This window comes from Rhinopithecus roxellana, chromosome 10 (assembly GCF_007565055.1).
Source record: "Rhinopithecus roxellana isolate Shanxi Qingling chromosome 10, ASM756505v1, whole genome shotgun sequence".
In the NCBI taxonomy this organism is placed as follows: domain Eukaryota; kingdom Metazoa; phylum Chordata; class Mammalia; order Primates; family Cercopithecidae; genus Rhinopithecus; species Rhinopithecus roxellana.
Window position 1 is genome coordinate 20,771,022 of NC_044558.1, and position 25,390 is coordinate 20,796,411.

Genomic DNA, 25,390 nt, shown 5'->3' on the forward strand with positions numbered 1-25,390 from the left:
ATTTTACACAAATCGCTGGCCTGTACTCCTAAAAAATGTCAGGCCATTCTAACTGGCATGATATGGTATCTCATTGTGGTTTTGATTTGCATTTCTCTAATGACCAGTGATGATGAGCTTTTTTTCATATGTTTGTTGGTTGCATAAATGTCTCCTGTTGAGAAGTGTCTGTTCATATCCTTCATCCACTTTTTGATGGAGTTTTTTTTCTTGTAAATTTATTTAAGTTCCTTGTAGATTCTGGCGATCATTAAAAAGTTAGGAAACAACAGATGCTGGAGAGGATGTGGAGAATAGGAACACTTTTATACTGTTGGTGGGAGGGTAAATTAGTTCAACCATTGTAGAAGACTGTGGCTGTCTTCTCAAGGTTCTAGAACCAGAAATACCATTTGACCCAGCAATCCCATTACTGGGCATATACCCAAAAGATTATAAATCATTCTATTATAAAGACACATGCACACATATGTTTATTGCAGCACTGTTCACAATAGCAATGGCTTGGAACCAACCCAAACACCCAGTGATAGACTGGATAAAGAAAATGTGGCACATATGCACCATGGAATACTATACAGTCATAAAAAAGGATGAGTTCATGTCCTTTGCAGGGACATGGATGAAGCTGGAAACCCTTATTCTCAGCAAACTAACACAGGAACAGAAAACCAAATGCCACATGTTCTCACTCATAAGGGGGAGTTGAACATGAGAACACATGGACACAGGGAGGGGAACATCACACACTGGGGCCTGTTAGGGAATGGGGGGATAGGGGAGGAGAGATAACATTAGGAGGAATACCTAATGTAGATGACAGGATGATGGGTGCAGCAAACCACCATGACACGTGTATACCTATGTAACAAACCTGCACGTTAGCTGGGGGTGGCAGTGGGCAAAAAAAAAAGTCAGGCCAGGTGCCGTGGCTCACGCCTGTAATCCTAGCACTTTGGGAGGCCCATGCTGTTGGGTCACTTTGCGCTTAGGAGTTTGAGACCAGCCTGGCCAACATGGTGAAACTTCATCTCCACTAAAAATACAAAAATTAGCCAGGTATAGTGGCTCACACCTGTAACCCCAGCTACTTGGGAGGCTGAGATTGTAGGATTGCTTGAGCCAGGGAAACAGAGGTTGCAGTGAGCCGAGGTGGCACTGCCACCACAGTCCAGTTTTAGCAAAGGGAGCTAAAGAGGCATGTGTACTAAATGCAATGTGTCATCCAGGATTGGATACAGACCAGAAAAAAAGGCATTGTTGTAAATAAAGGACATTGTTGGGACAATTAGCAAATTATGAATGTAGATTATAGGTTAGATTATTAGTGTTAAATTTCCTGATTTTGATAATTATACTGTGCTTATGTAAGAGAATATCCTTGTTCTTAAGAAATGCACTCTGAGGCCGAGCGCGGCGGCTCACACCTGTAATTCCAGCACTTTGGGAGGCTGTAGTGGACAGATCACTTGAGGCCAGGAGTTTGAGACCAGCCTGACCAACATGGCAAAACCCCATCTCTACTAAAAATACAAAAACTAGTCAGGTGTGGTGGCACACGCCTATAGTCCCAGCTACTCAGGAGGCTGAGGCACGAGAATCACTTGAACCTCGGAGGTGGAGGTTGCAGGGAGCTGGGATCTTGCTGCTGTACTGCAGCCTGGGTGTCAGAGCAAGAGTCTCCTCCCACCTGCCCCCCACAAAAAAAAATGCACCTGAAGTATTTAGGAGCTAAACAGTATACTCTGCAGTTTACTCTCAAATGGTGCAAATTATATGGATAGATGGATGGGTGGAGGGATAATAGGTAAGAAGGTAGATAGATAAATAGATAGCCAGACATAGAGATAGATGGGAAAAAAACTATTAAAGCAGTTGTGACAAAATATTAAAAACTGGTAAATCTGGATGAAGTATATATGAGTTATTTGTACTGTTCTTACATCTTTTCTGTAAGTTTGAAATTATTTGAAAATTTAAAAACAATTATAATTAGAGGAGGAAGCACGGGGCTGTACTTTATACTGTAGTTTCTGAATGAACTCTGAATGATTACATCCAGATACTTACTAGGGTCACCAGGAAAAAACATGCTAGCCTTTGGACTAGGTGTGGCTGTGATAGGCATGATCCTGCTAACTACTGCTAGAAGAAACGGCTTTAACTCAACTAATCCAAAACCAAAATCATATGTTATGGATGACTGTTGCATTTCACCACCTTATAACTCAAAGTTGGATATAATAGTTTTGCTCATTGTTTCCTGGTCAACCTCATTGTTACCTTTTAAGAATGTCCACCAGGAAGCTACACATAGCTTATGTTATCTAGATACAAAATCCATTCCAATGTATCTACTGGGTGTGGAGGAGACTGTTAGCGCTATCTGAAAATCCATGTGCTCCTCCATATTTTCTCAGTCCTGTGCACCTGGGTGGTGTTATGGAATTAATTCTTGCCAAAAGAATATAAACGGAAGTGATGTGTCACTTTTACTCTGAGGCAGGTTGAGGGCAGATGTGCCTTCTTGTTCTACCTCTTCCCCTTTAGCTGAACCTGTGGAGGTCATGGGATGAGGTGGCAGAACCATAAAATGAAATCAGCTTGAATCCCTGAGTCACCACTTCCAGGATAGTTCTCTGGAAAACCACCTGATCAGCACCAAACCTCACAGGAGCAAGAAATGTTATTGCATTATTTATTGGGTTATATTGTTAAGATTTTAGGTTAATTTGTTCATTCAAGATAGCCATGTCGACTTACCATTCTTCTTTCTCTTCCCTCTTGTTCCTTTTTCTTGTCTTTAAAAAACATTATTATTACTATCATTATTATTATTTTATTACTATTTTCTTCTCTTCATGCAGGGCAGAGCCAGTGAGACCTATAAGGTTGGTGCCAAGGAGGCACCCAGCAGGGTTAGGAAGTTGGTTACATACGGGGGTAATAAGCAAGTAAGTAAACGTATTGAAGATAATGAAAGCCAGGTTTATTATCTCTGTCAGAGAAGGGGGTTACAAATGTGGAAGGAAAAATAGACTGGAACAAACCCTGTGGTGTTGTGATTCGAAGATTTGAAATTGGAGATATCAACGTGAACTCATTTATTGTTGTTGTTGTTGTTTTGTTTTTTTCTTAGACAGAGTCTCACTCTGTCGCTCAGCCTGGAGTGCAGTGGCATGATCTCTGCTCGCTGCAACCTCTGCCTCCAGGGTTCAAGCGATTCTGCTGCCTCAGTCTCCCAAGAAGCTGGCATTACAGGCGCTTACCACCACACCCAGCTAATTTTTGTATTCTTGGTAGAGTCAGGGTTTCACCATGTTGGCCAGGCTGGTCTCGAGCTCCTGACCTCAAGTGATCCCCCTGCCTCGGGTTCCCAGAGTGCTGGGATTACAGGCGTGAGCCACTGTGCCCGTTCAGAACTCATGGTTTTTAAAAGAAAAGTTAGATGATAGACAGAGATAGATAGATAGATAGATAGATAGATAGATATGATAAGATGGATAGAGATAAATGGATGACAGATAAAGACAGATATAGATTGATGGATGATAGAGATAGATCAGATAGACAGATAGAGATGAATGATAGAGATGAATAGAGATAAGTGGATGACAGAGATATAGATCAATGGATGACAGAAATAGATGATAGATAGACAGACAGATAGGTAGGTAGATAGATAGATAGATAGATAGATAGATAGATAGATAGATAGATATGCATGATAGAGATGCATAGACAGAAGTAAATGGATGAGGCTGGGCGTGGTGGCTCACACCTGTAATCCCAGCACTTTGAGAGGCGGAGGTGGGCGGATCACCTGAGGTCAGAAGTTAGAGACCAGCCTGGCCAACATGGTGAAACCTCATCTCTACCAAAAATACAAAAATTAGCCAGGTGTAGTGGCAGGTGCCTGTAACCCCAGCTACTTGGGAGGCTGGGGCAAGAGAATTGCTTGAACCCAGAAGGTAGAGGTTGCAGTGAGCTGAGATTGTGCCATTGCACTCCAGCCTGGGCGACAAGAGCAAGATTCCATCTCCAGAAAAAAAAAAAAAGAAAAAAAAAGAAGAAAAAGAAAGAAAGAAATAGGCTGGGCACGGTGGCTCACGCCTCTAATCTCAGCACTTTGGGAGGCCAAGGCAGGCAGATCATCTGAGGTCAGGAGTTTGAGACCAGACTGACCAACATGGAGAAACCCCGCCTCTACTAAAAATACAAAATTAGCCCGGCATATTGGCACATGCCTATAATCACAGCTACTCGGGAGGCTGAGGCAGGAGAATCGCTTGGACCCGGGAGGCAGAGGTTGCGGTGAGCGGAGATTGTGCCATTGCACTCCAGTCTGGGGAACAAGAGCAAAACTTTGTCTCAAAAGAAAAAAGAAATAAATGGATGACAGAGACTGATGATAGATATAGAGAGATGGATGACAGATAGACAGAGACGATAGAGAAATAGATGGCAATAGACAGAGATAGATAAGTAGATAGATAGATAGGATAGAAAGATAGGATAGATAGATAGATAGATGTAGAAGTAGATATGCACATTAGACAGTTGGTCCTCCACATCCATGGGTTCTGCATCAATGGGTTCAGCCAGCCACGGTCAAACATATTAGGAATAAAAAATAACAATACAACAATAAAGAAAACACAAATTAAAAATACAGTATAACAACTATTTACATAGCATTTACATTGTAATGCATATTATAAGCGATCTAGAGATGATTAAAATATACCAGAGGATGTGTGTAAGTTATATGCAAATGCTATACCATTTTATGTAAGGCTCTTCTTGAACATATGCAAATTTTGGTATCTGTGGGGCAGGAGGGTGGTGGGGGGCAGTCATGGAACCAATCCCCCACTGATACGAGGGACAACTGTATGTGCATTATGTATATGTGTGTGTGTGTGTGTGTGTGTGTGTGTGTGTAAAGAGCCTAGAGGCAACAGCTTTGCAAAAGCAATGAGCATACTTTGGTCCCAGATCTTGGTTTATAGTTGCTATTTTCTAAAAAAGACAAGAGCACTTTGGAGAAATGGCTGATTCCAAGGCTGAGGGGAGTAGAAAAAAGTATAAGCTTAGCTAGGAACCTCTTGCTGTGCTAGGAAGTAAGGAAGTAGTTAAAAAGTGATGAGGGCCAGATGCAACAGCTCACGCCAGTAATCCCAGTGCTTTGGTAGGCCAAGGCAGGAGGATAGCTTGAGCCCAGGAGTTCAAGGCTGCTGTAATGAGTTATGATCACACCACTGCACTCAGCTTGGGCAACAGAGCAAGATTCTGTCTCCTAAAAAAAAAAAAAAGAAAGAAAAGATTTGTCAAAAACATAAAGGATCAGATTAAAGGGGTACCCACTGGCCAAATATGGAACAATATGAGCATCAAAATAAATAATGTTAGTGTTAGATTATAACAATTGAATTAAATTGAGATTCATTAATCAATACTGATAAAAATAAATGAAAAATGAACTAAATAAATGTGGAGAAAGAAAGGCACTTCTTTACGGTGGAATACCAACTTCTAAATGTAGAAGGACTGATGGAGTAAAAAAATTACCACCTGGCAATCATCACAGTACTAGATGATTCAGGCAAGAATCATTGATGGATGTAAAAATTAGTGGGTGAAAGTTTGCTGAACAGAATACTTACATGGTCTCACAGTATCTCCCCATAAATTACTTATAAACAACACAGGCAAATAGTAACTATACATTGAAGGAACCCGGCTGCCAACCCCTTGATCAAATGATCAATGTTCACCTCACCAGTAATAGAACAAATCAATATCATGTACTTCCTGACATGATATGCCAAGAAGAACAAAGCATCCCTTCTATGATATTCTTGCCTAATGCACGACCTAAATCTGATCATGGGAAAACATCAGAGAAACCCAAATTGAGTAACATTCTCCCAAATAAATGTCCCGTGCTCTTCCAAAATGCCAAGGTCGCAAGTGGCAAAGAAAGATTAGAAGAACTGCTTCAGACTGAAGAAGGGTAAAGGGACATGAAAATCAATACTACGTGTGTTCCTGGACTGGATAGTAGACTAAAAGAAGTAATTTTGTCTTGTTTTGATTTGTTTTGTTTTGTTTTGCTATAAAGGACATTATTGGGAAATGTGGAGGATTTAGTAGCGTTATATCCATGTTAATCTTGGTGTTGATGGCTGTGCTTGGGCCTTTAGGAAAGTATTTAAGGGTTAAGCCGCATCATGTATTTAACTTAACTCTCAAATGGTTCAGGAAAAATAGGTGTGTGTGTGTAGGTATACAGTTTTTATATGTGTACAATCTGTATATATATGGGCATATATATGTGTCTCTCTATGTGTATATGTATACATATTTATTATAAATATGTATATAAATGGAAAATAGAAAGAGAGAAGACAGAGAGGGAAAGACAGAGAGACAGAAAATGGTAAAGTAAATATAGTAAAATGTTAACATCAGGAAACTTGGGTGAAGGGTTACAGAAATCCTTTGTACTATTCCTGCATCTTTTCTGTAGCACTGAAATTACTTCTAGCCAGCTGTGGTGGTGGATGCCTGTAATCCTAGCCATCAGGAGGCTGAGGCAGGAGAATCATTTGAACCTTGGAGGCGGAGGTTGTGGTGAGCCGAGATCACGCCACTCTACTCCAGCCTGGATGACAGAGTGAGACTCCGCGTCAAAAAAAATAAAAATAAATAAATAAATAAATAAATGAAACCCAAAAATATGAAAAATAAAAGATTGAGAATTTTCCCATTAAGGATGAAAGCTGATCCTATGGGAGTAAAGGAGATTACTGGGAAGACAACGTGAAAAAAGAGAGGTCAAAGAGAACTTTGAAAATATTCATAGTACTGTCAACTAGATGTTCAGTAAATATTAAGTAATTTTAAATAGATAGCCCAGGTTAACCTGGCTAATACACTGGGTTTTTAATTATTGAAATCTAAAGACTGTCTTGCTTCTATTTTTCCTAGACATATTTACATATTTTAATAATCATGTGACAACAAATATCTTAACAATCAAAACATGTCTCTAACTTCTTTTCCAATTACCCTGGAACCACACTCATAAAGCAAACTCCCAAATCTTCCATCAAAAAAAAATTTTTTTGAGAAAGAATCTCACTGTGTTGCCCAGGCTGGAGTGTAGTGGTGCTATCTTGGCTCACAGCAACCTCTGCCTTCTGAGTTCAAGCGATTCTTCTGCCTCAGCCTCCCGAGTAGCTGGTACTATAGGCGTGTGCCACCACGCCTGGCTAATCTTTTGTGTTTTCAGTAGAGATGGGGTTTCACTGTGTTAGCCAGGATGGTCTTGATCTCCTGACCTCACGATATGCCCGCCTCAGCCTCCTAACGTGCTGGGATTACAGGTGTGAGTCACCGCGCCTGGCCCTCATCAAATTTTTCAAGATATGTGGCATTACCTTGCCTCGTTTCTGATTTACTTTTTTCAATGATATTTCTTTTCTTTTTTCTTTTCTTTTTTTTTTTTTTTAGACTGAGTTTCATTCTTGTTGTCTAGGCTGGAGTGCAGTGGCATGGCCTTGGCTCACTGCAACCTCCGCTCCCAGGCTCAAGCGATTCTCCTGCCTCAGCCTTGTGAGTTGCCTGGATTACAGGCACCTGCCACCACACCCGGCTAATTTTTGTATTTTCAGTAGAGACAGCGTTTCACCATGTTGGCCAGGCTGGTCTCAAACTCCTGACATCAGGTGATCCACCCACCTCAGCCTCCCAAAGTGCTGGGATTACAGGTATGAGCCACTGCGCTGGGCCAGATATTTCTTTTATTTATTTATTTTTTTTGAGATGGAATCTCACTGTTGCCCAGGCAGGAGTACAGTAGTAAGATCTCAGCTCACTGCAACCTCCACCTCCCGGGCTCAAGTGATTCTCCTTCCTCAGCCACCCAAGTAGCTAGGACCACAAACATGTACCACCATGCTCGGCTAATTTTTTTTTTTTTTTTTTTTGAATTTTTTTGGTGGAGATGGGGTTTCACTATGTTGGCCAGGCTGGTCTCAAGCTCCTGACCTCAAGTGATCCAGCGGCCTTGGGCTTACAAAGTGCTGGGATTATAGGCGTGAGCCACTGCACCCGGCCAATTTCTTTTTTCTTTCTTTTTTTTTTTTAACTGAGCACTTTTTGTATTTATGGCAAACTGGGTAATTTAAACTGCTATCTCGTTTTACAGGAGAGACACCTCTCTCAAGCTCGTTCCACATGCTATGTCACTCACGCTGATCTTGGAATTCCTTGGATCATTGGTTTCAAAACATAGTTGATTATCAAATCTGGGATCTTTTGCCTGGAGATCTTTTTTTTTTTTCTGAGATGGAGTATGGAGTCTTGCTCTTGTCGCCAAGGCTGGAGTGCAATGATGTGATCTCAGTTCACCTCAACCTCCGCCTCCCAGGTTCAAGTGATTCTTCTGCCTCAGCCTCCCAAGTAGCTGGGATTACATGCGCTCACCGCCATGCCTGGCTAATTTTTGTATTTTTAGTAAAGACAGGGTTTCACCATTTTGGCCAGGCTGGTCTCGAACTCCTGACCTCAGATGATCCACCTGCCTCAGCCTCCCAAAGAACTGGGATTACAGGCGTAAGCTACCACGTCCAGCTTTGCCTGGGGATCTTTTAAAAATGGGAGATTCTAGGACACTTCATCAACCTCAGTAAAATAGAACCTTTGAAGCCTAAAACCATCTGTGTCTTGGCAGGCGCTTTAATGGGAAATCAGATTTGGGAACCTTTACTTGTGATGGCCAGGCCTCACTCAAAAGCTCTCTTAAGCTTATGGATTATAATCACTGAGTGACTAAAGTTGCCACATATGCATCTACCTTCTGTAGGGACTATTTTAGGATCTGTCATATCTAGATATGCTTCCCCACTAGCAGACAAACACTATTTTATGACTGCGACGGCAGAAAGAAGATTTCAAGATATTAAGAAGGAAGAAACTGGGTAAAAGAATTCACATGCTTATTATTTCCTATAAAATACAATGTCCACTGGGTGGTATGGCTCATTCCTGTAATCTAGCACTTTGAGAAGCCGAGGCAGGTGGATCACCTGAGGTCAGGTGTTCAAGACCAACTTGGCCAACATGGTGAAACCCTGTCTCTACTAAAAATACAAAAAATTAGCCCAGCGTGGCGGTGGGTGCCTGTAATCCCAGCTACTCAGGAGGCTGAGGCAGGAAAATCGCTTGAACCTGGGAGGCGGAGGTTGCAGTGAGCCGAGATCATACCGTTGCACTCCATTCTGGGCAAAAGGAGTGAAACTCCGTCTCAAAACAAAACAAAACAAAACAAAACATAAAATAAATAAAAAATACAATGTCCCTGAATATGCAAGAATAACTTCATTGCTTTCAACCCCTTGCACAAACGTGGATGAATTCAAGAGTCTGAATCTCGGCCCCAGAGCTGGATCTGCTCTCAAGGCTGAACTTAGGATGCCCTTCAGAAAACGGATAGGAGCATTTTGTCTTTCTAACATTGTCTAGAATGGAAATTATGGCCCCATTAAAAAAAAAAAAAAAAAAAAAAGGCTGGGCTCAGTGGCTTACGCCTATAATCCCACCATTTTGGGAGGTCAAGGCAGACGGATCACTTGAAGTCAGGAGTTCAAGACCAGCCTGGCGAACATGGTGAAACCCTGTCTCTACTAAAAATACAATAATTAGCCAGGCATGGTGACATGCGCCTATAATCCCAGCTACTCGGGAGGCTGAGGCAGAATCGCTTGAACCCAGGGGCAGAGGTTGCAGTGAGCCGAGATCGTGCCATGTCACTGCAGCCTCGGCGAAGGAGCAAAATTCCATCTCAAAAACAAACAGACAAACAAACAGGCTGAATACGGTCGCTCATGACTGTAGTCCCAGCACTTTTGGAGGCCGAGGTGGGTGGATCACTTGAGCTCAGGAGTTTGAGACCAGCCTGGCCAACATGGTGAAACCCCATCTCTACTAGAAATACAAAAAATTAGCTGGCTGTGGTAGCCCACACTTGTAATCCCAGTTATTTGGGAGGCTGAGGCAGGAGAATCCCTTGAACCTAGGAGGCAGAGGTTGCAGTGAGCTGAGATCATCCCATTGCACTCCAGCCTGGGTGACAGAGCGAGAGTCGGTCTAAAAAAAAAAAAAACAAAACAAAACAAACAAGATTCATAATCAAAAAAGACAATAACCAAGGTGTTAGTGGATATTTCTCTTTTTTTCCCTCAGGGTAGATATGAAAAGGGTTATCATGAGGGGCTTTGGTCTACCTTGCATAATTTACTAGAGCTATACCAGGAAGTATTTAAGGATTTTCTTGTTATTCTCCATGTTAGAAATGATCCTTAAATCTACAAGTGTGGCCGGGCACAGTGGCTCACGCTTGTAATCCCAGCACTTTGGGAGGTGGAGGCGGGTGGATCACTTGACGTCAGGAGTTCGAGACCCACCTGGCCAAAATGGCGAAACCCCGTCTCTACTAAAAATACAAAAATTAGCCGAGCGTGGTGGTGCATGCCTGTAATCCCAGCTACTTGGGAGGCTGACACAGGAGAATCACTTGAACCCAGGAGGCAGAGGTTGCAGTGAGCTGAGATTACACCATTGCACTCCAGCCTGGGAAACAAGAGTGGGAACTCCATCTGGAAAAAAAAAAAAAAAAAATCTACAAGTGCATCCTTGACCTCTAGTTCTAAGTTTACACATGTCTGTTGGCAAAGTTCCATCTCAAATTCTAACAACCTTGATTTTACCTCTCAAATGTGGTTCTGGGTTAGGATTGGTCACAAGGGAAATCTGTGAAGATAGGGAAGGCAGAAGTGAAGCAGCAGCCATTGCAGTCTGAAGGTCAGTCTAGGACACTAGGCACATCTCGTGCACGTTGTTGCTTATCTGCTGGCTCACCCTGGTTGGGGACAGCAGCTGAGTCTAGAGTTCTCGCAACTCCTACTGGATCTTCTTCAGTTTCTGCAAGTCTGGGTGAGATGCAGGTGCAGTGCATGGCTCCTATAAGCACCTGCACCAGGCTCCTGCAGGCACCTGCCTCATTGAGGTGTACGTGGTAAGAGACAGATGCTCAGTCTAGTTTATCCCCATAGGATCCAGATTCTCTTTGTGGGCTCCAGTTTGTTCCTGTCCACGTGAAATCTGTAATGGCCTCACCTGAGGTGGTTGCCTGGCAGGATCTGCTGATTCTTTTTAAAACCTACTGTCCATTTTGGGAGGCCGAGGCAGGTGGATCACCTGAGGTTGGGAGTTCGAGACCAGCCTGACCAATATGGAGAAATCCTGTCTCTACTGAAAATGCAAAATTAGTTGGGCATGGTGGCGCATGCCTGTAATCCCAACTACTCGGGAGGCTGAGGCAGGAGAATTGCTTGAACCCAGGAGGCAGAGGTTGTGGTGAGCTGAGATCGTGCCATTGTACTCCAGCCTGGGCAACAAGAGCAAAACTCCATCTCAAAATAAATAAATAAATAAATAAATAAATAAATAAATAAATAAATCCTACTGTCATCACCTCTCATTACCTCTCGACTCCATTACAGAAGAAGACCCTAGAGGGTAAGATAAAAAGTGTGGGCCGGGCATGGTGGTTCACGCCTATAATCCCAGCACTTAGGGAGGTCGAAGGAGGCTGATCCCCTGAGATCAGGAGTTTGATACTAGCCTGGCCAACATGGCAAAACCCCATCTCTACTAAAAATACAATAATTAGCCAGGCATGGTGGCATGCACCTGTAATCCCAGCTACTAGGGAGGCTAAGGCAGAAGAATCACTTGAACCTGGGAGGCGGAGGTTGCAGTGAACCAAGATTGTGCCACTGCACTCCAGCCTGGGCGACAGAGTGTGACTCTGTCTCAAAAAAATAAAAAACAAAAACAAAGCGTGCAAGATTTCTACTGATAGAAACCTGGGCAACATGTGTGGGGATGGAGACTAAGAATGTTGGGTGGGTTGTGTGGTAGTCAGCCTCTAGGATGGCCCCACAGATCCCCACCTCTTCTCCCACACTGTATCTGGATTGGTTTCTGTGACCAATAGAATACAGCAGAAGTGATGGTGTGTCACTTCTGAGATGCTGCAGCTTCTGCCTTGGTTGCTCTCCTTCTTTCATGATTTACCCAATCTGAGGAAGCAATGTCATAAGCAGCTCTACGGTGAGGACCACTTGTCTAGGAACTGAAGTTTTCTGCCAATAGCCAAGTCTTGAAAGCTTGGAGGCAGATCCTCCAGCCCCAGTCAATTCTTTAAAGACCCCAGTCCCAGCTGATGAGTGATCCTGAGCCAGGACCACTCAACGAAGCCACACTCACTTTCTTGACCCTCAGAAAATGTGAGCTGATAAGTGTTTGTTGCTGTATGCCTATTAGTTTTGGGATAATTTAAAGCTTGTTTGGAGGTTCTACCCGGGGATCAGAGCTACTCATATACCCTTGACTGAAGAATGGTCCTTCTCTATCGGGGAAGGTCATCTTCTTTGACCCAGCCACAGCTTTGGGAGGGACGCACGTGGGGCAGTGAGGGAAGAAGGGGACATGAGCTTAGGCAGCCATATCAGCCGAATCAACCCTCACCATTGATGGGGTGACAGACGTCACAGCCAGATCGCCCTCACATCATTTTGGGGTAATTTGATAGGCAGCGATAACTAAAATAGAAGGAATATAATAGTAGATCAAGCCAAATTTATTAATTTGGGTACAGTACACAGAGTGTCTCAATTCATTGTTTTAGTTCAAATGGCTGGGAGTGACTCTAATGGTCCGGCTAAAATTTAAGTTCAATGGTGGCCTATACTAAATGAAATTAAAAAGCCAGACATTCTTGGTATACCAAATAGGAAGGTACTGACAAAGACTCTCCTTGATCTAACTTTAGTCAGGCTTCTCTGAAACTTTTTTTGACTAGGCCCCATCTTGGGGAATGTCCACTAAAAGTCCAGTCATAGCAAGACTCCCCCACCCTTGATATCTGATCACCCTCCATATTTGATCAAATTCTTCATCTTCCACTTTCCCCCAGGTGCTATCTGATCACTCTGGCTTGCCTTCAGCAAGAATCTTATTAGATTTCTTTAGCACAAACTACCCTACCCTTTTAGTAATTTTGGGTTTTTTTGAGAGAGTCTTGCTCTGTCGCCCAGGCGAGAGTGCAGTGGAGCAATCTCAGCTCACTGTAAACTCCCCCTCCTGGCTTCAAGCAATTCTCCTGCCTCCGCTGGGATTACAAGTGCGTGTCACCTGGCCTGGCTAAGTTTTTGTATTTTTAGAAGAGACGGGGTTTCACCGTGTTAGCCAGGATGGTCTCAATCTCCTGACTTTGTGATCCGTCTGCCTCAGCCTCCCAAAATCCTGGGATTACAGGGGTGAGCCACCACCCTGGGCCCCTTTTATTAATTTTCTACACATCGGCACTCTCCCTGCATCCTGCTCCTTGACGATAAATTCCTGCTTATTTTTGTTGCATCTGGAGTGGAGCCCAATCTCTCTCGCCCACTGCAAAACCCCATTGCAGCTGTTCCTACATCTATCGTAATAGTCCTGAATAAAATCTGCCAACTGTCTTTAACAAGTGTCAGAATAATTGTTTTTATTAATAGTGTCCAAAAGCTTACAGCGATTACAATGCTAGAATAGACTTATTATTTTAAGATATGCTCATCCACCTCCTAATTATCTTAAGAGTCCAGAGGACAATCCCTTATCAAGGGCATGAGACATACATTTGTAAGAAAAGCCCCAGCATTCTATGTGGTAGCCATTCACTGTAAACCAGGAATGATGATGGGAATTGCTGTCACCAAACTGGGGCTCCCTAAATTCAATGAGATTCTGGGATGGAGGGTGATCTTCCTCACCAAAGACCAGTCAGGTATAGTTACTATAATGGACAAAGAAGCAATAGTCAGAATGGTTTGATCTGTAGAGATCTTTGGCATTGCCTAATGGATCGTGGTATCCTTAGAACTAAAATAAATAAGCAGCCTAATAATTTAGTTATGTATAAGTGAAAAGACTCCGGATCTTTTCAGAGGTCTGATTTGAATCTCCACAGTGAAGAGTTATGGTCCTTCAGACAATTTCCCTACTTGTGTCAGGTTGGAGGCCCAGAGCCTCTTGAATGTTAAGGAGGCCAAGCCCCTTGTCTTAGTGCATACCTGCTGCAATAACATCACCCACAGATGGATAAAAGGATTTTGTATACTCTTTTCGGTAGAATTAGCTTGCTCACAATTTTCCAAGGGACAGCTGCATCATGTTAGGTAGAAGCCTGATTTAGCTCTTTAGTTTTTTCTCTGGAAGTTAAATATTATTACAAGAGGTGTTCATTGATGCCGTGTTGACAAGAGATAGACTCTGGTACTTTTTGCGGTTGTTATTTAGTTTTTATTTCATAATCATAAATTCAACTCTGCAATCTAGCTAGGTATGGAAGGGAACAAGGAAAACATAGAACCCAAAGGGAACTGCAGCAAGAGCGCAAAGATTCTAGGATACTGCGGGCAAATGGGGTTGGGGGGTGCTCTCCTGAGCTACAGAAGGAATGGTCTGGGGATTAAGATAAAACATAAGTCAAACTTATTAGAGTTGTCCACAGTCAGCAATGGTGATCTTCTTGCTGGTCTTGCCATCCTGGACCCAAAGGACTCCATGGCCTCCACAATATTAATGCCTTCTTTCACCTTGCCAAAGACCACACGCTTACCATCCAATCACTCAGTCTTGGCAGTACAGGTAAAAAATTGGGAACCGTTTGTGTTGGGTCTAGCATTTGCCATGCACAACATGCCAGGACCTGTATGCTTCAGGATGAAGTTCTTGTCATCAAATTTCTCCCCGTAGATGGATTTGCCACCAGTGCCATCATGGCGTGTATAGTCACCACCATGACACATAAACTCTGGAACAATTTTGTGAAAGCAGGAACCCTTATAGCCAAATCCTGTCTCTCCACTGCTCAAAGCATGAAAGTTTCCTGCTGTCTTTGGAAACTTCTCTGCAAACAGCTCAAAGGAGAAGTGGCCCAAGGGCTCGCTGTCAAAGAACACGGTGGGGTTGACCATGGCTGATAGTACAGGGCTCCTGGCGGCAGCGGTGTCTGCAAAGCCCGGTGGTGCTTTTTTACTGTGTCAATTTAGCTAGGCTAGAACCATATTTCCTAGATTCCTTTCCCTGCATAGTTTTCGGCTAGAGTTAGCTACAAGAGAAATTTGTGCAATTTGCAAGGCAAAAGTGGAGCAACAGTCATTACATTCTGAAGGTCGCTAGCTCCTACATGGCGTAGGAGTTGGGCCTGCAGCTCCTTCCGTTACCACTAGATCTTATAGATCAACTTCTCTGCGTTCTGGGCCACAAGCATGTGCAGCCCCATGGTGAAGGGTACCAGCTGTTCCAGCTGAAAAAATGTGCAGCAAAGGGCAGTATTATCCGGTGCTGGAGGAAGGGAATACGAAGATTCACTACAGTCATATATTTTTACATAATATTGGATTTTTTTCATGACAAAAGATTTTTAAATTAGAAAAGCACTATAAAGTTGAATTAACCAAAAAGACAGAGAAAGTCCAGACCCTTCAGTGACTGCCTGTCTATATAAGATTAGACTCCTCAGTCTGGTATGTGAGGCCCTGGACAATCAGGTGTTAGTGTACTTTTTTAACTTTATCTGTCACTACTTCCCTTCCTGTGCCCTCCACTCTGGAATTCTTCCTGGGACTTTAGTTGGGCCAGAAAGGCTGGTTCTGGGATAGTGTTGCTAAGAGAGTGCCATGCTGCTGCAGCCTCAGAGCTAACTTTTTTTAGGGAACATCTTCTGTAGACTTTTAGACATTATCTCATTGAGTTCTCATAGACTCTGCAAGGTAAGTATTACTCCAGTCCAGAACCAGCCACCTAATTTGCAGGGTCCAGTGCAAACTAAAAAATGTGTGGCCCCTTGTTCATACATATATTAAGAATTTCAAGCTGGACATGGTGGCTCAGGCCTGTAATCCCAGCACGTTGGGAGGCCGAGGTGGGTAGATCACCTGAGGTCAGGAGTTCGAGACCAGACTAGCCAACATGACGAATCCCTGTCTCTACAAAAAGTACAAAAATTAGCCAAGCGTGATCGTGCACGCCTGTAGTCCCAGCTACTCCAGAGGCCGAGGCAGGAGAATAGGGTGAACCTGGGAGGTGGAGCTTGCAGTGAGCTGAGATCGCGCCACTGCACTTCAGCCTGGGTGACAGAGTTAAACTCCGTCTCAAAAAAAAAAAAAAAAGAAAAGAAAAATTTCAAAATCAGCAGAGCATTAAACTAAGTGTAAGGCCATGTGTGATTGTACCAGTGTGAACCTGTGAGGCCAGTCCCACCCCAATCTTACATCTAAGGAACAGGTTCACAGAGATGAAGTAAATTCCCAAGGTTACTTTGTCAAGAGCTGGGAAAATATAAGAGCCAGAAGTCTAACGGCTTGAATCCCTATTAAACTCTCCCTAACTAAACTACGCCCCTCCCTGTTGAGCTGAATCTAATGAAAGCTTCCTAAATGTTTTAACCAGACACACGCACAATCTGCTATCAGTCACTTTCACTAGTTCATCGCTGTAACACCTCAGGTGTTCAATGTTTCAACGTGTTCTATAGACTATTGTGATAACGCGGCAAGCTGTCGTAAGACTTCTTGCTGCACATTTCTTTTTAAAATATTCTCCAGAAGTCTGATGAAAAATGCAGACATACCTTTATTTATTTATTTATTTATTTATTTATTTATTTATTTATTTAAGACGGAGTCTCGCTCTGTCGCCCAGGCTGCAGTGCAGTGGCGCAATCTCTGCTCACTGCAAGCTCTGCCTCCCGGGTTCACGCCATTCTCCTGCCTCAGCCTCCCAAGTAGCTGGGACTACAGGCGCCCGCCACCATACCCGGCTAATTTTTTGTATTTTTAGTAGAGACGGGGTTTCACCGTGTTAGCCAGGATGGTCTCGATCTCCTGACCTCGTGATCCGCCCGTCTCGGCCTCCCAAAGTGCTGGAATTACAGGCGTGAGCCACCGCGCCCGGCTATACCTATATTTAATGTTAATGGATGGAACTTATTTTAAAAAGTACTGTAATGGCAGAAGTTGTGACACATAATACTGCAGTGATGTTCTCTAACTCCAACACCTAAATATATCATCAAGCATTCATGTTTTGTTTTTTAAGTGACTACTAGATACTGTGATTCACTTAAGTGAAGCGAACTGAAGCCTGTGGTCAAGGAGAGACACCTGAAGGTGAAGGGACAAAGCGAGCAAGTTAAGAGCCCGAGCCCGACCCCTCTCAAAAAATATACAGCCTGAACGCGCGCCTGCGCAGAACGAATTCTCCTGCGCACAAGCCGGGCCGGAAGAGCAGGAGTGGGCAGGGGCGGGGATAAGGTTGCTAGGAGAACGCGATGACGCTACGGGCTCGGCGCTCTTCTCCACCAATGGGCGACGCGTGCTTGTAGTGACGCGCTGTGTGCGTCACGCCGACGACGCGCGAAGGGCACACATCTTAGGGCTGGGAGGACGTTCGGCCTCTGTGAGCCGTAACCTTTCCAAGGGAGTGGTTGGGTGATCGCCATCTTAGGGAGTGAGTGTGACCGGGCCTTCCCCTGTGTCGGGTGTGGGGAGCGGAGCCCAGAGACCCTGTGGGGCCGCTGCTTTGGCGGTGGGCCCAGCCGGGAGCAGCCTCCTTCGAAGGCCGCCGTGACCTCTTCAAGGGCGCGCAGGCGGGAAGGAAAAGGCCCGGTTGGGGTTCTAGGGCGCCGGTAACATTAACCGGCGCCTTGCCAGCCCTCTCACCGCCGCTCCCTCTTCCCCTAGAAAGATGTTCTCGTCCGTGGCGCACCTGGCGCGAGCGAACCCCTTCAACACGCCACATCTGCAGCTGGTGCAGGATGGCCTCGGGGACCTCCGCAGCAACCCACCCGGGCCCACGGGCCAGCCCCGCCGCCCTCGCAACCTGGCAGCCGCCGCCTTGGAAGGTGAGATCAGACCTTGCCTAATACAGTCGTGGTCTACTCGTGGTCCGCCCAGCGTTTGAGGCCTGGACCGGGCTTGGAGGACAGGGAAGGACGAGTCCAGCCCGCTGCACCGTAGGACGGCGCCCAGTTGCTTGCCCTGGGATGTCGGCCTTTTCCACCCTAGGCGAGTGTCAGATCCTTGGCCCTCCCTCAAGGGCGTGGAAGGGCTGAGGCCCTGTGTCCCTTCGTGACCTCCATGTCCCCGAGGGAAAAAAGGCCGCGACTAGCTCCTTATCTTCTCTGCTGTGAGCCCGCTTGGTCAGCCAACTAAGTATTGGGTAAAGTCTCTTCCCCAAACTGCTGACCACCCACAGTTCTACTAACTGTATTACATGTCCTTTGATTTGCCCTTAGTTTTCTTGAACAGTCAGTCCTTTCCTAAGTTTTATATTCGTCGACGGCAGGTCCGTCATTTTAGCACTTAATTATACATGAGATAACTGGATCTCCTGTTTTCATGCGACTGGAGGAGGCAGCTTGCAGCCCTACATAGGCAATAAAAAGGAGATAATTGGTGGGCATCCCTTTGGTGTGATTATCTCTTGCGATTCTTTGTGGTTGGACCCAGCTTTAACTTAGTTGTGTGTGTTTTGAATCCTAGTGAAGTATGTACATACAGAGAAACCTGAAAACCGAATTGTAGGAGTCCTGAGAATGTTATCTACCTTATGCCTGTAAAATCGAAAGATTTTTTTCTTTAAATCACTCATGTGCTTGTTATGTCTTCAGTATGGATAAAGAATCCTTACTTACACTATCTGTCGTTCAGTTTAAAATTAAAGCTAACATTATTTGTGTATTAAATGTATTGGACTGCAGGAATTTATGTGTGTCTGTTTTTATGTTATAGGAGTTCACAAGTGGGGATAGTATTGGTTAGTGGCTAGGATAAACTTTGAAGTTTGCAAGCCTTTTACACGTCGGGTGATCTTTCTGAGTTTCATTTGTACTCTGAAGTGTGCTCTTACCAGTGGTTAATAATTTGAAGTTTGACTTTAATTGTAAAAGCCGTTAATGTAGAAAACTTTTTAAAAAATGAATATGGCAGAATACAAGCTGTTAATAGTATCATAATAGTATCAGATACAGAACCCTCATAATTTTTAAATGATCTGATTTTGGCAGTGAATTTTTTTTTAAGCCACTTAATTGGCCAAAGCTATTCAGCTGTGATAATACTATTTAACAGGGAAACAGTTTTCTTTCATTCCAGTGGCCTTAGTCATCTCTGAAGAAAGACTTACTTAATTTTTTTTTTTTTTCCAATCAAACAGAGCAGTATAGCTGTGACTATGGATCTGGCAGATTCTTTATCCTTTGTGGACTTGGAGGAATTATTAGCTGTGGCACAACACATACAGCATTGGTTCCTCTAGATCTGGTTAAATGCAGAATGCAGGTTTGTTTTGCATGCTGGACTAGAGCATATTGAAGCATGATTGACTGTTAAGTTATAAGATAGTCATCTACTAACAAGCTGTGTGGAAACCTAACTGTCCAGGAGGTAAGTTTATGACCAGTAACATGAGTTTTACATTAAAATGCATGGTGTGTCTTCTCTTACTACAGAGTACAGTTGTGAATTTGGCTCCGCGAAGTATTATGCACTGTGTGGCTTTGGTGGGGTCTTAAGTTGTGGTCTGACACACACTGCTGTCGTTCCCCTGGATTTAGTGAAATGCCGTATGCAGGTTTGTATTGAGATGACAACATTGAAAGTATCTGTCATGTGATTTTACTCTAAATAAAATCTTAAAGCGCTTCTCAAATGAGAATTTGAAGACATCACAACTGCTAGAAACTTCAGTAGGAAACCAAACTAAAATTTCTTTAAATTGTGGGCTTTATTTTAACTAGTGTTTTAAATCCAATAAATGCCTCTATTGTTGGAGTAAATTATTCACTCTTAGACTCTGGCTGTAGATGGCTCTTTGCTGCTGCTCTTCACTTTCTGGCCAGAGTTCTTCAAGCTTACTTGTGCCCCAAATAGTCATTTTACAAGCACCTGTGTGTTGGAGTGGGTAAACAAGTCTGTGTATTATGTGAAGTAACGATGTCCTTTATCTACTAATAAGACCAAGGTAAAGAGCACATGTAGATTTATTTAAAATGCTCTTAATGTCTTAGTATGAAAATTTTGTCAGATTAGCCTTTTGTATATTTACATAACATTTTAAAATAATTTCAATATCTTTTACTTAAGATTATTGAAACAAAAACAAGACATTAAAAATTTATTTGTTCTAAACAGGATTAGAAGTCTATTTAACTAAAAGAGAAATGAATTTGAAATATTAGGAGGGAGAGGAAGGTGATGTATACCACCCCTTCCAGTACTGGCAGAAAGAGTGAGATAAGCTTTTTTTCCCACCCATTAGTTAATATAATGGATATGAAATGTACCTTTGCTAAAACATGTTATGCATGTCTCTTGAAGTGAATTTAGTTTATGTGCTTTTTTTTTTTTAACTTGGGTTTAGTTTGTTTAGTGTTCACAAAACTTTATGCTATAAGCTACTTAAAGAACTAGCATATGTTAGGAATACAGATATATCTATTATCTAGACAGTAGCTTTTAAAAAGTAGGAGGTGGGCCAGGCATGGTTGCCCATGCCTGGAATGCCAGCACTTTGGGTGGCTGAAGCGGGTGGGTCACTTGAGGTCAGGAGTTTGAGATCAGAACTCAATCTAGCCAACATGGTGAAACCCCGTCTCTACTGAAAATACAAAAATTAGCTGGGCATGGTGGTGCGCCTGTAGTTGCAGCTACTAGTCACAGCTACTCGGGAGACTGAGGCAGGAGAATCGCTTGAACCTGGGAGATGGAGGTTGCAGTGAGCTGAGATCACACCATGACACTCCATTCTGGGCTACAAAGCAAGACAAAAAAAAAAAAGTAGTAGGAGTTGGGCGGTAAGAAGTCTTTTAAGAATCAGCTTTGTTATGTATTTTTGTGAAAATTTTACCCTCTTAACTATCACTCCAAGACTTAAGTTTAAGACAGAAAGCTAGACCTTAATGTATAAAAGTTTCCGTTTATAAAAGTAATCAAATGAATAATAAACAATTATAAGCATAAACTAATGAAAGTTATATGAATGTAGTTCCTCACTCAAAATATCTTAATATTTTCAGATGTCAGTTGACCTTGGATAACTGAAGCCACAGAAAATGAACCCTTGGATAAGGGAGAGCTACCGTATTAATTTTTTTTTTTTTTGAGATGGAGTCTTGCTCTGCCGCTCAGGCTGGAGTGTAGTGGTATGATTGCGGCTCACTGCAACCTCTGCCTCCTAGGCTCAAGCAATGCTTCTGTGTCAGCCTCCCGAGTAGCTGGGATTACAGGCACACGCTGCCATGCCCCACTACTTTTTTGTATTTCAGTAGAGATGGGGTTTCACTGTGTTGCCCAGGCTGGTCTCGAACTCCTGAGCTCAGGTAGTCCACCTGCCTTGGCCTTCCAAAGTGCTGGGATTACAGGTGTGAGCCAACGCGCCTGGCAGGAACTACTGTATTTAAATTACCTTTTGTGTAGTTGCTGAAATTTATTATGGAACCCAAACAAAAATAATCATGAGATTAAATTTTTATGTTAACTGTTTGGTGCATTTAATTTTTTTTTCTTGTTTTAAATAAAGGTGGACCCCCAAAAGTACAAGGGCATATTTAATGGATTCTCAGTTACACTTAAAGAGGATGGTGTTCGTGGTTTGGCTAAAGGATGGGCTCCGACTTTCATTGGCTACTCCTTGCAGGGACTCTGCAAGTTTGGCTTTTATGAAGTCTTTAAAGTCTTGTATAGCAACATGCTTGGAGAGGTATGTAATTAACTTTGAAATTGAACATTCCGAGTGTTTAAGACCAAAAAAGTTCTTAGATTTTTGTCTGTCCTGCCTTATTTTAGCACTGAAGAAAATGGTCCTACAAAGTGAGCAACATGTCTTAAATCATAAGCCTGTGTCAGCAGAGACAGGTTGAGAAATAAAATGTATTTCATTAAATTACAATTCTCCTTTTAATATACTATCTTGTTTTCTAAGTAAGTTGGATTTTGAGTTTTTTAGAGAAGGGCTCTGGGACTCCTTTGCGTAGTTCCAGGGCTAACTGTACGTGACATCTAGATATTTTTTAAACATTCACATTGTTCACATAGTTACGTGTTTTGTTAATGAGGTTATGAGAGACCATATATATATTCCATATCATTGTGTGTTACTTTATAAAATGTCTGAAGCTTAGTTGTTTTCTAGAACTGTCACTTCAATTGAAAACCAACACAACAGCAATTCACGTCCTTCCTTGTGTTTTGGATTTTAGGAGAATACTTATCTCTGGCGCACGTCACTATATTTGGCTGCCTCTGCCAGTGCTGAATTCTTTGCTGACATTGCCCTGGCTCCTATGGAAGCTGCTAAGGTTCGAATTCAAACCCAGCCAGGTTATGCCAACACTTTGAGGGATGCAGCTCCCAAAATGTATAAGGAAGAAGGCCTAAAAGCGTAAGTAAACACTTAAAAATTTATATTATGAAAGTACTTATTTTAAGTGAATTTCATTTTTTGAGACAGAGTTTTGCCCTTGTTGTCCAGGCTGGAGTGCACTGGTACTGTCTGGGCTCACCGCAACCTCCGCCCCCCAGATTCAAGTGATTCTCCTGCCTCAGCCTCCTGAATAGCTGGGATTACAGGCATGCACCACCACGCCTGGCTAATTTTGTATTTTTAGTAGAGACTCCATGTTGGTCAGGTTGGTGTCAAACTCCTGACCTCAGGTGATCCACCCACTTTGGCCTTCCAAAGTACTGGGATTACAGACGTGAGCCACTGCGTCCAGCTGTGAACTTCATTTTTTAGTATTAAGTCTACCAGACTTTTTAAAAAGACTATTATAACATTTAATGTCTATTTACCTGTATGTAGAACATAAACATGAGAGGTAAAGATAAGTTAATAAATGGTTTGACACTTGGACTGGGGTTTTTTTTTTTTCCCTAAAGTAAGGACCATTTGTCAGTCTGCAAATGACTTGATAATTGGCCTAAACATTTACTATTAACTTTTAGGGAGGGCTTGTTAGTATCCTTGTGATCTATTCACAGTTAAGAATTTCCATGACTACAACATGCTTCCTTAGATCCACCTTTGTGGATGAATCTTGAACTGAGTTCCACTTGTAAACTTGTTTCTTGTGGTTCCAGTCAAAGAAACATCCAGCAACTTTTTTGGTTGTATAGTCAAAGGTGCTTGAGTCATTGGCATGTAAGAGAAATATACCTGCATGTTAGTCTAACGTTCTGATAGAAATGACATGCATTTTTGCTGCCATTTGTTACTATCAGGACTCGACTGGTGTGCGGACACTTGTGTTAATAATGACAATCTCTGATAGATGAGTATATGCAACTCTGTAAAACAAGTCTCCTGATTTCCTAGATTCTACAAGGGGGTTGCCCCTCTCTGGATGAGACAAATACCATACACCATGATGAAGTTCGCCTGCTTTGAACGTACTGTTGAAGCACTGTACAAGTTTGTGGTTCCTAAGCCCCGCAGTGAATGTTCAAAGCCAGAGCAGCTGGTTGTAACATTTGTAGCAGGTTACATAGGTATGAATTACTTAGAACACACTTGTCTGAAATTATGAACAAATAATCATTTCCATTATTGGCGTTTTTTGAGAGGGAAAAATATTCCAAAGGTTATAAAGCAGTGTTTTTGGTTTTTTGTTTTCCCTGAGGCATAGTCTCGCTTTGTTGCCCAGGCTGGAGTGCAGTGGCGTGATCATAGCTCACTGCAACCTCCTCTTCCTAGGTTCAAGTGATTCTCCTGCCTCAGCCTCCCAAGTAGCTGGGACAGGCATGCACTGCCACGCCCAGCTGATTTTTTGTATTTATTTATTTATTTATTTATTTATTTATTTTCTTTTCTTGAGATGGAATTTTACCCTTGTTGCCCAGGCTGGAGTGCAATGGCGCAATCTCAGCTCACTGCAACCTCCGCCTCCCAGGTTCAAACGATTCTCCTGTCTCAGCCTCCTGAGTAGCTGGGATTACAGGCGTCCGCCACTATACCCGGCTAATTTTTGGTATTTTTTAGTAGAGACGGGGTTTCACTGTGTTGGCCAGGCTGGTCTTGAACTCCTGACCTCTAGTGATCTGCCCACTTCGGCCTCCTAAAGTGCTGGGATTACAGGCATGAGCTGCTGTGCCTGGCCTATAAAGCAGTTTTATCTTCCTATAACATTTTATATGCTTTTTAGGATTCATAAATACTTGCTAACTAGTTCCTAAAAGGGTTGTTTTATGTGATATCATTGTTAGGCTTGGGAATGTATTGATCTTACTGTTGCACCATTTTTTTTGTTTAGTTTATTATAAAGAATTTTATACAGAAAGTGTTGAATAAAATCTGAAAAACTTAAATGATTGTTGTTTTATATCAGATAGACAGTTTGATAACTGTACCTGTCTCACCCTGAGTCTGATGTTTATTTTAGAACTAGAAAAATATTATTTTAAAGTCATAAAAATGATTATTGGCTATGTGAAGTTTTATTTTTAACTGGCACTGTATGGGATCCTTTATATTTTTTCAGCTGGAGTCTTTTGTGCAATTGTTTCTCACCCTGCTGATTCTGTGGTATCTGTGTTGAATAAAGAAAAAGGTAGCAGTGCTTCTCAGGTCCTCAAGAGACTTGGATTTAAAGGTAGGATGATGTTTTTTTCTTGAAAGAACAACAGTTTTGGATATGTTGCATTTTTTTCATTTGCGTTTCCTGTTTGAACCAGGTGTATGGAAGGGACTGTTTGCCCGTATCATCATGATTGGTACCCTGACTGCACTACAGTGGTTTATCTATGATTCTGTGAAGGTCTACTTCAGGCTCCCTCGCCCTCCTCCACCGGAGATGCCAGAGTCTCTGAAGAAGAAGCTTGGGTTAACTCAGTAGATAGATCAAAGCAATGTGGACTGAATCTGCTTGTTGATCAGTGTTGAAGAAAGTGCAAAAGGAACTTTTATATATTTGACAGTCTAGGAAATTGTCTATTCCTGGTATAATTACTGTAGTACTCTTGCTTAAGGCAAGAGTTTCAAATTTACTGTCGAAATAAACCCAACTCTTCATGATTTGCCTGTGACTTATTTTAAAAACTTAAAAAAAGGGCCGGGCGCGGTGGCTCAAGCCTGTAATCCCAGCACTTTGGGAGGCCGAGACGGGTGGATCACGAGGTCAGGAGATCGAGACCATCCTGGCTAACACCGTGAAACCCCGTCTCTACTAAAAAATACAAAAACTAGCCGGGCGAGGTGGCGGGCGCCTGTAGTCCCAGCT

General features: G+C 42.8%; 1 protein-coding gene and 1 non-coding gene across 5 annotated transcripts; both read left to right on the top strand.

The window, feature by feature from the left end:
• The first annotated feature begins 17,480 nt into the window (after positions 1–17,480).
• SLC25A3 (solute carrier family 25 member 3) lies at positions 17,481–25,185 on the top strand. 4 transcript variants are annotated; one of them, XM_010355956.2, is made up of 8 exons: positions 17,481–17,625; positions 17,859–18,019; positions 19,628–19,749; positions 21,697–21,876; positions 22,376–22,557; positions 23,491–23,663; positions 24,653–24,763; positions 24,846–25,185. In XM_010355956.2, exons 2-8 carry the CDS (start codon positions 17,863–17,865, stop codon positions 25,004–25,006), a joined length of 1,086 nt encoding a protein of 361 aa, XP_010354258.1. In that variant the 5' UTR covers positions 17,481–17,625; positions 17,859–17,862; the 3' UTR covers positions 25,007–25,185. The 4 variants fall into 4 exon arrangements, with proteins under 4 accessions (XP_010354258.1, XP_030794341.1, XP_010354257.1 ...); XM_030938481.1 differs by lacking the exon at positions 19,628–19,749 and adding an exon at positions 19,333–19,457 and having other exon boundaries at positions 17,494–17,625; XM_010355955.2 differs by lacking the exon at positions 19,628–19,749 and adding an exon at positions 19,333–19,457 and having other exon boundaries at positions 17,513–17,625; positions 17,863–18,019.
• LOC115900200 lies at positions 23,177–23,419 on the top strand. The gene has a single exon (XR_004059869.1). It is a non-coding gene; the product is annotated as a small nucleolar RNA SNORA53 (small nucleolar RNA).
• Positions 25,186–25,390: the final 205 nt, after the last annotated feature.